The sequence below is a fragment of the Telmatherina bonti genome (assembly GCF_933228915.1).
Source record: "Telmatherina bonti genome assembly, chromosome: 2".
Taxonomy (NCBI): Eukaryota; Metazoa; Chordata; class Actinopteri; order Atheriniformes; family Telmatherinidae; genus Telmatherina; species Telmatherina bonti.
Window position 1 is genome coordinate 43,332,057 of NC_136620.1, and position 16,105 is coordinate 43,348,161.

At 53.0% G+C, this 16,105-nt stretch overlaps 1 protein-coding gene across 1 annotated transcript in view; it reads right to left on the reverse strand.

Moving 5' to 3' along the window:
* spire2 (spire-type actin nucleation factor 2) overlaps positions 1 to 16,105 on the reverse strand; it is a gene marked incomplete at its 5' end in the record, with an annotated part of 232,710 nt that overhangs the window by 40,414 nt on the left and 176,191 nt on the right. The window contains one exon of the mRNA XM_079248480.1: positions 6,437 to 6,609. Coding sequence (XP_079104606.1) covers positions 6,437 to 6,609 — 173 coding nt within the window. The remainder of the gene's footprint in view (positions 1 to 6,436; positions 6,610 to 16,105) is intronic.

Consider the following 16,105-nt stretch of genomic DNA (forward strand, 5'->3'; position numbering starts at 1 on the left):
TCACGGTAAAGAGCAGGCAGTGAACACATCACGGTAAAGAGCAGGCAGTGAACGCATCGCGATAAAGAGCAGGCAGTGAACGCATCACGGTAAAGAGCAGGCAGTGAACACATCACGGTAAAGAGCAGGCAGTGAACGCATCACGGTAAAGAGCAGGCAGTGAACGCATCACGGTAAAGAGCAGGCAGTGAACACATCACGGTAAAGAGCAGGCAGTGAACGCATCACGGTAAAGAGCAGGCAGTGAACGCATCGCGATAAAGAGCAGGCAGTGAACGCATCACGGTAAAGAGCAGGCAGTGAACACATCACGGTAAAGAGCAGGCAGTGAACGCATCACGGTAAAGAGCAGGCAGTGAACGCATCGCGATAAAGAGCAGGCAGTGAACGCATCGCGATAAAGAGCAGGCAGTGAACGCATCGCGATAAAGAGCAGGCAGTGAACGCATCACGGAAAAGAGCAGGCAGTGAACGCATCGCGATAAAGAGCAGGCAGTGAACACATCGCGATAAAGAGCAGGCAGTGAACGCATCACGGTAAAGAGCAGGCAGTGAACGCATCGCGATAAAGAGCAGGCAGTGAACGCATCGCGATAAAGAGCAGGCAGTGAACGCATCACGGTAAAGAGCAGGCAGTGAACGCATCGCGATAAAGAGCAGGCAGTGAACGCATCGCGATAAAGAGCAGGCAGTGAACGCATCGCGATGAAGAGCAGGCAGTGAACGCATCGCGATAAAGAGCAGGCAGTGAACGCATCACGGTAAAGAGCAGGCAGTGAACGCATCGCGATGAAGAGCAGGCAGTGAACGCATCACGGTAAAGAGCAGGCAGTGAACGCATCGCGATGAAGAGCAGGCAGTGAACGCATCGCGATGAAGAGCAGGCAGTGAACGCATCGCGATGAAGAGCAGGCAGTGAACGCATCGCGATGAAGAGCAGGCAGTGAACGCATCACGATAAAGAGCAGGCAGTGAACGCATCACGGTAAAGAGCAGGCAGTGAACGCATCGCGATAAAGAGCAGGCAGTGAACGCATCACGATAAAGAGCAGGCAGTGAACGCATCGCGATAAAGAGCAGGCAGTGAACGCATCACGGTAAAGAGCAGGCAGTGAACGCATCGCGATAAAGAGCAGGCAGTGAACGCATCGCGATAAAGAGCAGGCAGTGAACGCATCGCGATAAAGAGCAGGCAGTGAACGCATCGCGATAAAGAGCAGGCAGTGAACGCATCGCGATAAAGAGCAGGCAGTGAACGCATCACGGTAAAGAGCAGGCAGTGAACGCATCACGATAAAGAGCAGGCAGTGAACGCATCGCGATAAAGAGCAGGCAGTGAACGCATCACGGTAAAGAGCAGGCAGTGAACGCATCGCGATAAAGAGCAGGCAGTGAACGCATCACGGTAAAGAGCAGGCAGTGAACGCATCACGGAAAAGAGCAGGCAGTGAACGCATCACGGAAAAGAGCAGGCAGTGAACGCATCACGGAAAAGAGCAGGCAGTGAACGCATCACGGAAAAGAGCAGGCAGTGAACGCATCACGGAAAAGAGCAGGCAGTGAACGCATCACGGAAAAGAGCAGGCAGTGAACGCATCGCGATAAAGAGCAGGCAGTGAACGCATCACGGTAAAGAGCAGGCAGTGAACACATCACGGTAAAGAGCAGGCAGTGAACGCATCGCGGTAAAGAGCAGGCAGTGAACGCATCGCGATAAAGAGCAGGCAGTGAACGCATCACGGAAAAGAGCAGGCAGTGAACGCATCACGGAAAAGAGCAGGCAGTGAACGCATCACGGAAAAGAGCAGGCAGTGAACGCATCGCGATAAAGAGCAGGCAGTGAACGCATCACGGAAAAGAGCAGGCAGTGAACACATCACGGTAAAGAGCAGGCAGTGAACGCATCGCGGTAAAGAGCAGGCAGTGAACGCATCGCGATAAAGAGCAGGCAGTGAACGCATCGCGATAAAGAGCAGGCAGTGAACGCATCGCGATAAAGAGCAGGCAGTGAACGCATCACGGTAAAGAGCAGGCAGTGAACGCATCACGGTAAAGAGCAGGCAGTGAACGCATCACGGTAAAGAGCAGGCAGTGAACGCATCGCGATAAAGAGCAGGCAGTGAACGCATCGCGATAAAGAGCAGGCAGTGATAGCATCACGGTAAAGAGCAGGCAGTGAACGCATCGCGATAAAGAGCAGGCAGTGAACGCATCACGGTAAAGAGCAGGCAGTGAACGCATCGCGATAAAGAGCAGGCAGTGAACGCATCACGGTAAAGAGCAGGCAGTGAACGCATCGCGATAAAGAGCAGGCAGTGAACGCATCGCGATAAAGAGCAGGCAGTGAACGCATCGCGATAAAGAGCAGGCAGTGAACGCATCACGGTAAAGAGCAGGCAGTGAACGCATCACGGTAAAGAGCAGGCAGTGAACGCATCACGGTAAAGAGCAGGCAGTGAACGCATCGCGATAAAGAGCAGGCAGTGAACGCATCACGGTAAAGAGCAGGCAGTGAACGCATCGCGATAAAGAGCAGGCAGTGAACGCATCACGGTAAAGAGCAGGCAGTGAACGCATCACGGTAAAGAGCAGGCAGTGAACGCATCACGGTAAAGAGCAGGCAGTGAACGCATCACGGTAAAGAGCAGGCAGTGAACGCATCGCGATAAAGAGCAGGCAGTGAACGCATCGCGATAAAGAGCAGGCAGTGAACGCATCGCGATAAAGAGCAGGCAGTGAACGCATCGCGGTAAAGAGCAGGCAGTGAACGCATCACGGTAAAGAGCAGGCAGTGAACGCATCACGGTAAAGAGCAGGCAGTGAACGCATCGCGATAAAGAGCAGGCAGTGAACGCATCGCGATAAAGAGCAGGCAGTGAACGCATCACGGTAAAGAGCAGGCAGTGAACGCATCGCGATAAAGAGCAGGCAGTGAACGCATCGCGATAAAGAGCAGGCAGTGAACGCATCGCGATAAAGAGCAGGCAGTGAACGCATCACGGTAAAGAGCAGGCAGTGAACGCATCACGGTAAAGAGCAGGCAGTGAACGCATCACGGTAAAGAGCAGGCAGTGAACGCATCGCGATAAAGAGCAGGCAGTGAACGCATCGCGATAAAGAGCAGGCAGTGAACGCATCGCGATAAAGAGCAGGCAGTGAACGCATCGCGATAAAGAGCAGGCAGTGAACGCATCGCGATAAAGAGCAGGCAGTGAACGCATCGCGATAAAGAGCAGGCAGTGAACGCATCACGGAAAAGAGCAGGCAGTGAACACATCGCGATAAAGAGCAGGCAGTGAACGCATCACGGAAAAGAGCAGGCAGTGAACGCATCACGGTAAAGAGCAGGCAGTGAACGCATCGCGATAAAGAGCAGGCAGTGAACGCATCACGGTAAAGAGCAGGCAGTGAACGCATCACGGAAAAGAGCAGGCAGTGAACGCATCACGGAAAAGAGCAGGCAGTGAACGCATCACGGAAAAGAGCAGGCAGTGAACGCATCACGGAAAAGAGCAGGCAGTGAACGCATCGCGATAAAGAGCAGGCAGTGAACGCATCACGGTAAAGAGCAGGCAGTGAACGCATCACGGTAAAGAGCAGGCAGTGAACGCATCACGGAAAAGAGCAGGCAGTGAACGCATCACGGAAAAGAGCAGGCAGTGAACGCATCACGGAAAAGAGCAGGCAGTGAACGCATCGCGATAAAGAGCAGGCAGTGAACGCATCACGGTAAAGAGCAGGCAGTGAACGCATCACGGTAAAGAGCAGGCAGTGAACGCATCGCGATGAAGAGCAGGCAGTGAACGCATCGCGGTAAAAAGCAGGCAGTGAACGCATCGCGGTGAAGAGCAGGCAGTGAACGCATCGCGGTAAAAAGCAGGCAGTGAACGCATCGCGGTGAAGAGCAGGCAGTGAACGCATCGCGGTAAAGAGCAGGCAGTGAACGCATCGCGATAAAGAGCAGGCAGTGAACGCATCGCGATAAAAACCAGGCAGTGAACGCAACGCGATAAAGAGCAGGCAGTGAACGCATCGCGATAAAACACAGGCAGTGAACGCATCGCGATAAAACACAGGCAGTGAACGCATCGCGATAAAACACAGGCAGTGAACGCATCGCGATAAAACACAGGCAGTGAACGCATCGCGATAAAAAGCAGGCAGTGAACGCATCACGGTAAAGAGCAGGCAGTGAACGCATCGCGATAAAAAGCAGGCAGTGAACGCATCGCGATAAAACACAGGCAGTGAACGCATCGCGATAAAACACAGGCAGTGAACGCATCGCGATAAAAAGCAGGCAGTGAACGCATCGCGGTAAAGAGCAGGCAGTGAACGCATCGCGATAAAAACCAGGCAGTGAACGCATCGCGATAAAGAGCAGGCAGTGAACGCATCGCGATAAAAACCAGGCAGTGAACGCATCGCGATAAAAACCAGGCAGTGAACGCATCGCGATAAAAAGCAGGCAGTGAACGCATCGCGGTAAAGAGCAGGCAGTGAACGCATCGCGATAAAAACCAGGCAGTGAACGCATCGCGATAAAACACAGGCAGTGAACGCATCGCGGTAAAAAGCAGGCAGTGAACGCATCGCGATAAAGAGCAGGCAGTGAACGCATCGCGATAAAAAGCAGGCAGTGAACGCATCGCGATAAAAAGCAGGCAGTGAACGCATCGCGATAAAAAGCAGGCAGTGAACGCATCGCGATAAAAACCAGGCAGTGAACGCATCGCGATAAAAACCAGGCAGTGAACGCATCGCGATAAAAAGCAGGCAGTGAACGCAACGCGGTAAAGAGCAGGCAGTGAACGCATCGCGGTAAAGAGCAGGCAGTGAACGCATCGCGGTAAAGAGCAGGCAGTGAACGCATCGCGATAAAAAGCAGGCAGTGAACGCATCGCGATAAAAACCAGGCAGTGAACGCATCGCGATAAAACACAGGCAGTGAACGCATCGCGGTAAAGAGCAGGCAGTGAACGCATCGCGGTAAAGAGCAGGCAGTGAACGCATCGCGATAAAAAGCAGGCAGTGAACGCATCGCGATAAAACACAGGCAGTGAACGCATCGCGATAAAAAGCAGGCAGTGAACGCATCGCGGTAAAGAGCAGGCAGTGAACGCATCGCGATAAAAACCAGGCAGTGAACGCAACGCGATAAAGAGCAGGCAGTGAACGCATCGCGATAAAACACAGGCAGTGAACGCATCGCGATAAAACACAGGCAGTGAACGCATCGCGATAAAACACAGGCAGTGAACGCATCGCGATAAAACACAGGCAGTGAACGCATCGCGATAAAAAGCAGGCAGTGAACGCATCACGGTAAAGAGCAGGCAGTGAACGCATCGCGATAAAAAGCAGGCAGTGAACGCATCGCGATAAAACACAGGCAGTGAACGCATCGCGATAAAACACAGGCAGTGAACGCATCGCGATAAAAAGCAGGCAGTGAACGCATCGCGGTAAAGAGCAGGCAGTGAACGCATCGCGATAAAAACCAGGCAGTGAACGCATCGCGATAAAGAGCAGGCAGTGAACGCATCGCGATAAAAACCAGGCAGTGAACGCATCGCGATAAAAACCAGGCAGTGAACGCATCGCGATAAAAAGCAGGCAGTGAACGCATCGCGGTAAAGAGCAGGCAGTGAACGCATCGCGATAAAAACCAGGCAGTGAACGCATCGCGATAAAACACAGGCAGTGAACGCATCGCGGTAAAAAGCAGGCAGTGAACGCATCGCGATAAAGAGCAGGCAGTGAACGCATCGCGATAAAAAGCAGGCAGTGAACGCATCGCGATAAAAAGCAGGCAGTGAACGCATCGCGATAAAAAGCAGGCAGTGAACGCATCGCGATAAAAACCAGGCAGTGAACGCATCGCGATAAAAACCAGGCAGTGAACGCATCGCGATAAAAAGCAGGCAGTGAACGCAACGCGGTAAAGAGCAGGCAGTGAACGCATCGCGGTAAAGAGCAGGCAGTGAACGCATCGCGGTAAAGAGCAGGCAGTGAACGCATCGCGATAAAAAGCAGGCAGTGAACGCATCGCGATAAAAACCAGGCAGTGAACGCATCGCGATAAAACACAGGCAGTGAACGCATCGCGGTAAAGAGCAGGCAGTGAACGCATCGCGGTAAAGAGCAGGCAGTGAACGCATCGCGATAAAAAGCAGGCAGTGAACGCATCGCGATAAAACACAGGCAGTGAACGCATCGCGATAAAAAGCAGGCAGTGAACGCATCGCGATAAAAAGCAGGCAGTGAACGCATCGCGATAAAAAGCAGGCAGTGAACGCAACGCGTTAAAACACAGGCAGTGAACGCATCGCGGTAAAACACAGGCAGTGAACGCATCGCGGTAAAGAGCAGGCAGTGAACGCATCGCGGTAAAGAGCAGGCAGTGAACGCAACGCGTTAAAACACAGATATATACCTCGGATATATTCATCTCCTCCATCTCAGCCAGCGTTGGAGCCTTGAGCAGGACGCGAGGACGGGATGGCGGCCAGGGCGGCGGCCGGGACTCCGACACTGACAGGTTGATGCATGACGTGGATTTCACGTTGCAAGGACACGTCTGAGCCAGACAGGGAAGAGATCCAAACGCTGAGGAGAAGACCAGAAACACTGTGAGGGAGAGACAAAGTCTGCGTCAAGTTAGTAAAAACAATAACAACTTTAGAATTCTGGATGTGGTAAAAAAAAAACAAAAAAAAAAAAACACTGAAGACCTGAACTCAAATCCTTTTAAATGGAGGTCAGAAATCTCATCCCACGTTTCCTTCCTGCTTCCTCTTCTGGCTTTCATCTGGAAACAGCTGCTGCAATCCAGTTGCAATCTACATATGATCCACATATGATCCACATCTGATTCACATGTGATCCAGATCTGATTCACATGTGATCCAGATCTGATTCACATGTGATCCAGATCTGATTCACATGTGATTCACATATGATCCAGATCTGATTCACATGTGATTCACATATGATCCAGATCTGATTCACATGTGATTCACATATGATCCAGATCTGATTCACATATGATCCAGATCTGATTCACATATGATCCAGATCTGATTCACATGTGATTCACATATGATCCAGATCTGATTCACATGTGATTCACATATGATCCAGATCTGATTCACATGTGATTCACATATGATCCACATCTGATTCACATATGATCCACATCTGATTCACATATGATCCACATCTGATTCACATATGATCCAGATCTGATTCACATGTGATCCAGATCTGATTCACATGTGATCCAGATCTGATTCACATGTGATTCACATATGATCCAGATCTGATTCACATGTGATCCAGATCTGATTCACATGTGATTCACATATAATCCAGATCTGATTCACATCTGATTCACATATGATCCAGATCTGATTCACATGTGATCCAGATCTGATTCACATGTGATCCAGATCTGATTCACATGTGATTCACATGTGATCCAGATCTGATTCACATGTGATCCAGATCTGATTCACATGTGATCCAGATCTGATTCACATGTGATTCACATATGATCCAGATCTGATTCACATGTGATTCACATATGATCCACATCTGATTCACATATGATCCACATCTGATTCACATATGATCCACATCTGATTCACATATGATCCAGATCTGATCCACATGTGATTCACATATGATCCACATCTGATTCACATATGATCCAGATCTGATCCACATCTGATTCACATATGATCCAAAGCTGATCCACATCACATCCAGATCCGATCCACATCTGATTCACATATGATCCAGATCTGATTCACATGTGATCCAGATCTGATTCACATATGATCCACATCTGATCCACATGTGATTCACATATGATCCACATCTGATCCACATGTGATTCACATGTGATCCAGATCTGATCCACATGTGATTCACATATGATCCACATCTGATCCACATGTGATTCACATATGATCCAGATCTGATCCACATGTGATTCACATATGATCCACATCTGATCCACATGTGATTCACATGTGATCCAGATCTGATCCACATGTGATTCACATATGATCCACATCTGATCCACATGTGATTCACATATGATCCACATCTGATCCACATGTGATTCACATGTGATCCAGATCTGATCCACATGTGATTCACATATGATCCACATCTGATCCACATGTGATTCACATATGATCCACATCTGATCCACATGTGATTCACATATGATCCACATCTGATCCACATGTGATTCACATGTGATCCACATCTGATCCACATGTGATTCACATATGATCCACATCTGATCCACATGTGATTCACATATGATCCAGATCTGATCCACATGTGATTCACATATGATCCACATCTGATTCACATATGATCCAGATCTGATCCACATCTGATTCACATATGATCCAAAGCTGATCCACATCACATCCAGATCCGATCCACATCTGACACATAGCTGATCAACATATGATCCAGATCTGGACCACATCTGATCCTGATCCGATCTGATCCACATCTGTACTACACTTGATCCACATATGATCCAGATCTGATCCACATCTCGTCCACATCTGATCCATATCACATCCAGATCTGATGCACATATGATTTAGATTTGGTTTATCAGCCCAGCATTAAATCTCGGCATCGATAATGAAAAGACCTAAAACTGGACAATATTTTATATTTGAAACTACTGGATGAAGCAACTGGCTGCAAACACAACAGACAGACCAGAAACCAGACCAGAGTCCAGACCAGAGTCCAGACGAGAGTCCAGACCAGGTACCAGACCAGAGACCAGACCAGAAACCAGACCAGAAACCAGACCAGGGACCAGACCAGAGACCAAACCAGAAACTACACCAGGGACCAGACCAGAGACCAGACCAGGGACCAGACCAGAGTCCAGACCAGAGTCCAGACCAGGGACCAGACCAGAGACCAGACCAGAAACCAGACCAGGGACCAGACCAGAGTCCAGACCAGAGTCCAGACCAGAAACCAGACCAGAGTCCAGACCAGAGACCAGACCAGGGACAGGACCAGGGACCAGACCAGAGACCAGACCAGGGTCCAGACAAGAGTCCAGACCAGAGTCCAGACAAGGGACCAGACCAGAGACCAGACCAGAAACCAGACCAGAAACCAGACCAGGGACCAGACCAGAGTCCAGACCAGGGACCAGACCAGGGACCAGACAAGAGTCCAGACCAGGGACCAGACCAGGGACCAGACCAGAAACAAGACCAGAGTCCAGACCAGAGACCAGACCAGGGACCAGACCAGAAACCAGACCAGAGTCCAGACCAGAAACCAGACCAGAGTCCAGACCAGAGACCAGACCAGGGACCAGACAAGAGTCCAGACCAGGGACCAGACCAGAAACCAGACCAGAAACAAGACCAGAGTCCAGACCAGAGACCAGACCAGGGACCAGACCAGAAACCAGACCAGGGACCAGACCAGAAACCAGACCAGGGACCAGACCAGAAACCAGACCAGAGTCCAGACCAGAAACCAGACCAGAAACAAGACCAGAAACCAGACCAGAGTCTAGACCAGGGACCAGACCAGAAACCAGACCAGAGTCCAGACCAGAAACCAGACCAGGGACCAGACCAGAAACCAGACCAGAGTCCAGACCAGAGTCCAGACCAGAGACCAGACCAGAGTCTAGACCAGAATCCAGACCAGAGTCCAGACCAGAAACCAGACCAGGGACCAGACCAGAAACCAGACCAGAATCCAGACCAGAGTCTAGACCAGAAACAAGACCAGGGACCAGACCAGAAACCAGACCAGGGAACAGACCAGAAACCAGACCAGAGTCCAGACCAGAGTCCAGATCAGAGACCAGACAAGGGACCAGACCAGAGTCCAGACCAGAATCTAGACCAGAATCGAGACCAAAGTCCAGACCAGAGTCCAGACCACAGTCCAGACCAGGGACCAGACCAGGGACCAGACCAGAGTCCAGACCAGAAACCAGACCAGAGTCCAGACCAGAGTCTAGACCAGAATCCAGACCAGGGACCAGACCAGGGACCAGACCAGAGTCCAGACCATGGACCAGACCAGAAACCAGACCAGAAACCAGACCAGAAACAAGACCAGAGTCCAGACCAGAGTCCAGATCAGAGACCAGACCAGGGACCAGACCAGAGTCCAGACCAGGGTCCAGACCAGAGTCCAGACCAGAGTCCAGACAAGGGACCAGGCCAGAGACCAGACCAGAGTCCAGACCAGAAACCAGACCAGAGTCCAGACCAGAGACCAGACCAGGGACCAGACAAAAGTCCAGACCAGGGACCAGACCAGAGACCAGACCAGGGACCAGACCAGAGTCCAGTCCAGGGACCAGACCAGAAACCAGACCAGAAACAAGACCAGAGTCCAGACCAGAGACCAGACCAGGGACCAGACCAGAATCCAGACCAGGGACCAGACCAGAGTCGAGACCAGGGTCCAGACCAGGGACCAGACCAGAAACCAGACCAGAGTCCAGACCAGAGTCTAGACCAGAATCCAGACCAGGGACCAGACCAGAGTCCAGACCAGAGTCCAGACCAGAATCCAGACCTGGGACCAGACCAGAGTCCAGACCAGGGACCAGACCAGAATCCAGACCAGGGACCAGACCAGAGTCCAGACCAGGGACCAGACCAGAGACCAGACCAGGGACCAGACCAGGGACCAGACCAGAGTCCAGACCAGAGTCCAGACCAGAAACCAGACCAGAGTCCAGACCAGAGACCAGACCAGAAACCAGACCAGGGACCAGACCAGAAACCAGACCAGAGTCCAGACCAGAGTCCAGACCAGAAACCAGACCAGAGTCCAGACCAGAGACCAGACCAGGGACCAGACCAGAAACTAGACCAGGGACCAGACCAGAAACCAGACCAGAAACAAGACCAGAGTCCAGACCAGAGTCCAGACCAGAATCCAGACCAGAGACCAGACCAGGGACCAGACCAGAAACCAGACCAGAGTCCAGACCAGAGTCTAGACCAGAATCCAGACCAGAGACCAGACCAGGGACCAGACCAGAAACCAGACCAGAGTCCAGACCAGAGTCCAGACCAGAGACCAGACCAGAGTCTAGACCAGAATCCAGACCAGAGTCCAGACCAGAAACCAGACCAGGGACCAGACCAGAAACCAGACCAGAATCCAGACCAGAGTCTAGACCAGAAACAAGACCAGGGACCAGACCAGGGACCAGACAAGGGACCAGACCAGAGTCCAGACCAGAATCTAGACCAGAATCGAGACCAAAGTCCAGACCAGACTCCAGACCACAGTCCAGACCAGGGACCAGACCAGGGACCAGACCAGAGTCCAGACCAGAAACCAGACCAGAGTCCAGACCAGAGTCTAGACCAGAATCCAGACCAGGGACCAGACCAGGGACCAGACCAGAGTCCAGACCATGGACCAGACCAGAAACCAGACCAGAAACAAGACCAGAGTCCAGACCAGAGTCCAGATCAGAGACCAGACCAGGGACCAGACCAGAGTCCAGACCAGAGACCAGACCAGGGTCCAGACCAGAGTCCAGACCAGAGTCCAGACCAGGGACCAGGCCAGAGACCAGACCAGAAACCAGACCAGAAACCAGACCAGGGACCAGACCAGGGACCAGACAAGAGTCCAGACCAGAAACCAGACCAGAGTCCAGACCAGAGACCAGACCAGGGACCAGACAAAAGTCCAGACCAGGGACCAGACCAGAGACCAGACCAGGGACCAGACCAGAGTCCAGTCCAGGGACCAGACCAGAAACCAGACCAGAAACAAGACCAGAGTCCAGACCAGAGACCAGACCAGGGACCAGACCAGAATCCAGACCAGGGACCAGACCAGAGTCGAGACCAGGGTCCAGACCAGGGACCAGACCAGAAACCAGACCAGAGTCCAGACCAGAGTCTAGACCAGAATCCAGACCAGGGACCAGACCAGAGTCCAGACCAGAGTCCAGACCAGAGTCCAGACCAGGGACCAGACCAGAGTCCAGACCAGAATCCAGACCAGAGTCCAGACCAGAGTCTAGACCAGAATCCAGACCTGGGACCAGACCAGAGTCCAGACCAGGGACCAGACCAGAATCCAGACCAGGGACCAGACCAGAGTCCAGACCAGGGACCAGACCAGAGACCAGACCAGAAACCAGACCAGGGACCAGACCAGAGTCCAGACCAGAGTCCAGACCAGAAACCAGACCAGAGTCCAGACCAGAAACCAGACCAGGGACCAGACCAGGGACCAGACCAGAGACCAGACCAGGGTCCAGACAAGAGTCCAGACCAGAGTCCAGACAAGGGACCAGACCAGAGACCAGACCAGAAACCAGACCAGAAACCAGACCAGGGACCAAACCAGAGTCCAGACCAGGGACCAGACCAGGGACCAGACAAGAGTCCAGACTAGGGACCAGACCAGAAACAAGACCAGAGTCCAGACCAGAGACCAGACCAGGGACCAGACCAGAAACCAGACCAGAGTCCAGACCAGAAACCAGACCAGAGTCCAGACCAGAGACCAGACCAGAGTCCAGACCAGGGACCAGACCAGAAACCAGACCAGAAACAAGACCAGAAACAAGACCAGAAACCAGACCAGAGTCTAGACCAGGGACCAGACCAGAAACCAGACCAGAGTCCAGACCAGAAACCAGACCAGGGACCAGACCAGAGTCCAGACCAGAGTCCAGACCAGAAACCAGACCAGAGACCACACCAGGGACCAGACCAGAAACTAGACCAGGGACCAGACCAGAAACCAGACCAGAAACAAGACCAGAGTCCAGACCAGAGTCCAGACCAGAATCCAGACCAGAGACCAGACCAGGGACCAGACCAGAAACCAGACCAGAGTCCAGACCAGAGTCTAGACCAGAATCCAGACCAGAGACCAGACCAGGGACCAGACCAGAAACCAGACCAGAATCCAGACCAGAATCCAGACCAGGGACCAGACCAGGGACCAGACCAGAGTCCAGACCAGAGACCAGACCAGAGTCTAGACCAGAATCCAGACCAGAGTCCCGACCAGAAACCAGACCAGAAACCAGACCAGAATCCAGACCAGAGTCTAGACCAGAAACAAGACCAGGGACCAGACCAGAAACCAGACCAGGGACCACACCAGAAACCAGACCAGAAACCAGACCAGAGTCCAGACCAGAGTCCAGATCAGAGACCAGACCAGGGACCAGACCAGAGTCCAGACCAGAATCTAGACCAGAATCGAGACCAAAGTCCAGACCAGAGTCCAGACCAGAGTCCAGACCAGGGACCAGACCAGAGTCCAGACCAGAATCCAGACCAGAGTCCAGACCAGAGTCTAGACCAGAATCCAGACCAGGGACCAGACCAGGGACCAGACCAGAGTCCAGACCAGGGACCAGACCAGAAACCAGACCAGAAACCAGACCAGAAACAAGACCAGAGTCCAGACCAGAGTCCAGATCAGAGACCAGACCAGGGACCAGACCAGAGTCCAGACCAGAGACCAGACCAGGGTCCAGACCAGAGTCCAGACCAGGGACCAGACCAGAGACCAGACCAGAAACCAGACCAGAAACCAGACCAGGGACCAGACCAGAGTCCAGACCAGAAACAAGACCAGAGTCCAGACCAGAGACCAGACCACGGACCAGACCAGAGTCCAGACCAGGGACCAGACCAGAGACCAGACCAGGGACCAGACCAGAGTCCAGTCCAGGGACCAGACCAGAAACCAGACCAGAAACAAGACCAGAGTCCAGACCAGAGACCAGACCAGGGACCAGACCAGAATCCAGACCAGGGACCAGACCAGAGTCGAGACCAGGGTCCAGACCAGGGACCAGACCAGAAACCAGACCAGAGTCCAGACCAGAGTCCAGACCAGAATCCAGACCAGGGACCAGACCAGAGTCCAGACCAGAGTCCAGACCAGAGTCCAGACCAGGGACCAGACCAGAGTCCAGACCAGAGTCCAGACCAGAATCCAGACCAGAGTCCAGACCAGAGTCTAGACCAGAATCCAGACCTGGGACCAGACCAGAGTCCAGACTAGGGACCAGACCAGAATCCAGACCAGGGACCAGACCAGAGTCCAGACCAGAGTCCAGACCAGAGTCCAGACAAGAGACCAGACCAGGGACCAGACCAGAAACCAGACCAGGGACCAGACCAGAAACCAGACCAGGGAACAGACCAGAGTCCAGACCAGAGTCCAGACCAGAGACCAGACCAGAGTCTAGACCAGAAACAAGACCAGGGACAAGACCAGAAACCAGACCAGGGACCAGACCAGAAACCAGACCAGAAACAAGACCAGAGTCCATACCAGAGTCCAGACCAGAGTCCAGATCAGAGACCAGACCAGGGACCAGACCAGAGTCCAGACCAGAGTCTAGACCAGAATCCAGACCAGGGACCAGACCAGAGTCCAGACCAGAGTCCAGACCAGGGACCAGACCAGGGACCAGACCAGAGTCCAGACCAGAATCCAGACCAGAGTCCAGACCAGAGTCTAGACCAGAATCCAGTCCAGGGACCAGACCAGGGACCAGACCAGAGTCCAGACCAGGGACCAGACCAGAAACCAGACCAGAAACAAGACCAGAAACAAGACCAGAGTCCAGACCAGAGACCAGACCAGATTCTAGACCAGAATCCAGACCAGAGTCCAGACCAGAGTCTAGACCAGGGACAAGACCAGAAACCAGACCAGGGACCAGACCAGAAACCAGACCAGAAACCAGACCAGAGTCCAGACCAGAATCCAGACCTGGGACCAGACCAGAGTCCAGACCAGGGACCAGACCAGAATCCAGACCAGGGACCAGACCAGAATCGAGACCAGGGACCAGACCAGAGTCCAGACCAGAGTCCAGACCAGGGACCAGACCAGGGACCAGACCAGAGTCCAGACCAGAGTCTAGACCAGAATCCAGACCAGAGTCCAGACCAGAGTCTAGACCAGAATCCAGTCCAGGGACCAGACCAGAAACCAGACCAGAAACCAGACCAGAAACAAGACCAGAGTCCAGACCAGAGACCAGACCAGGGACCAGACCAGAAACCAGACCAGGGACCAGACCAGAGTCCAGACCAGAGTCTAGACCAGAATCCAGACCAGGGACCAGACCAGAGTCCAGACCAGGGACCAGACCAGGGACCAGACCAGAGTCCAGACCAGAATCCCGACCAGAGTCCAGACCAGAGTCTAGACCACAATCCAGACCAGGGACCAGACCAGAGTCCAGACCAGGGACCAGACCAGAAACCAGACCAGAAACCAGACCAGAGTCCAGACCAGAGACCAGACCAGGGACCAGACCAGAAACCAGACCAGGGACCAGACCAGAAACCAGACCAGGGACCAGACCAGAAACCAGATCAGAAACCAGACCAGAGTCCAGACCAGGGACCAGACCAGAGACCAGACCAGAAACCAGACCAGGGACTTGACCAGAGACCAGACCAGAGACCAGACGAGGGACCAGACCAGAAACCAGAGCAGGGACCAGACCAGAAACCAGACCAGGGACCAGACCAGGGACCAAACCAGAGTCCAGACCAGAGACCAGACCAGAGTCCAGACCAGAGTCTAGACCAGAATCCAGACCAGGGACCAGACCAGAGTCCAGACCAGAGTCCAGACCAGAAACAAGACCAGGGACCAGACCAGAAACCAGACCAGGGACCAGACCAGAAACCAGACCAGAAACCAGACAAGAGTCAAGACCAGAGTCCAGACCAGAGTCCAGATCAGAGACCAGACCAGGGACCAGACCAGAGTCCAGACCAGAGTCTAGACCAGAATCCAGACCAGGGACCAGACCAGAGTCCAGACCAGGGACCAGACCAGAGTCCAGACCAGAGTCCAGACCAGAGTCTAGACCAGAGTCCAGACCAGAGACCAGACCAGGGACCAGACCAGAAACCAGACCAGGGACCAGACCAGAAACCAGACCAGGGACCAGACCAGAAACCAGACCAGAAACCAGACCAGAGTCCAGACCAGAGTCCAGACCAGGGACCAGACCAGAGACCAGACCAGAAACCAGACCAGTGACCAGACCAGAGTC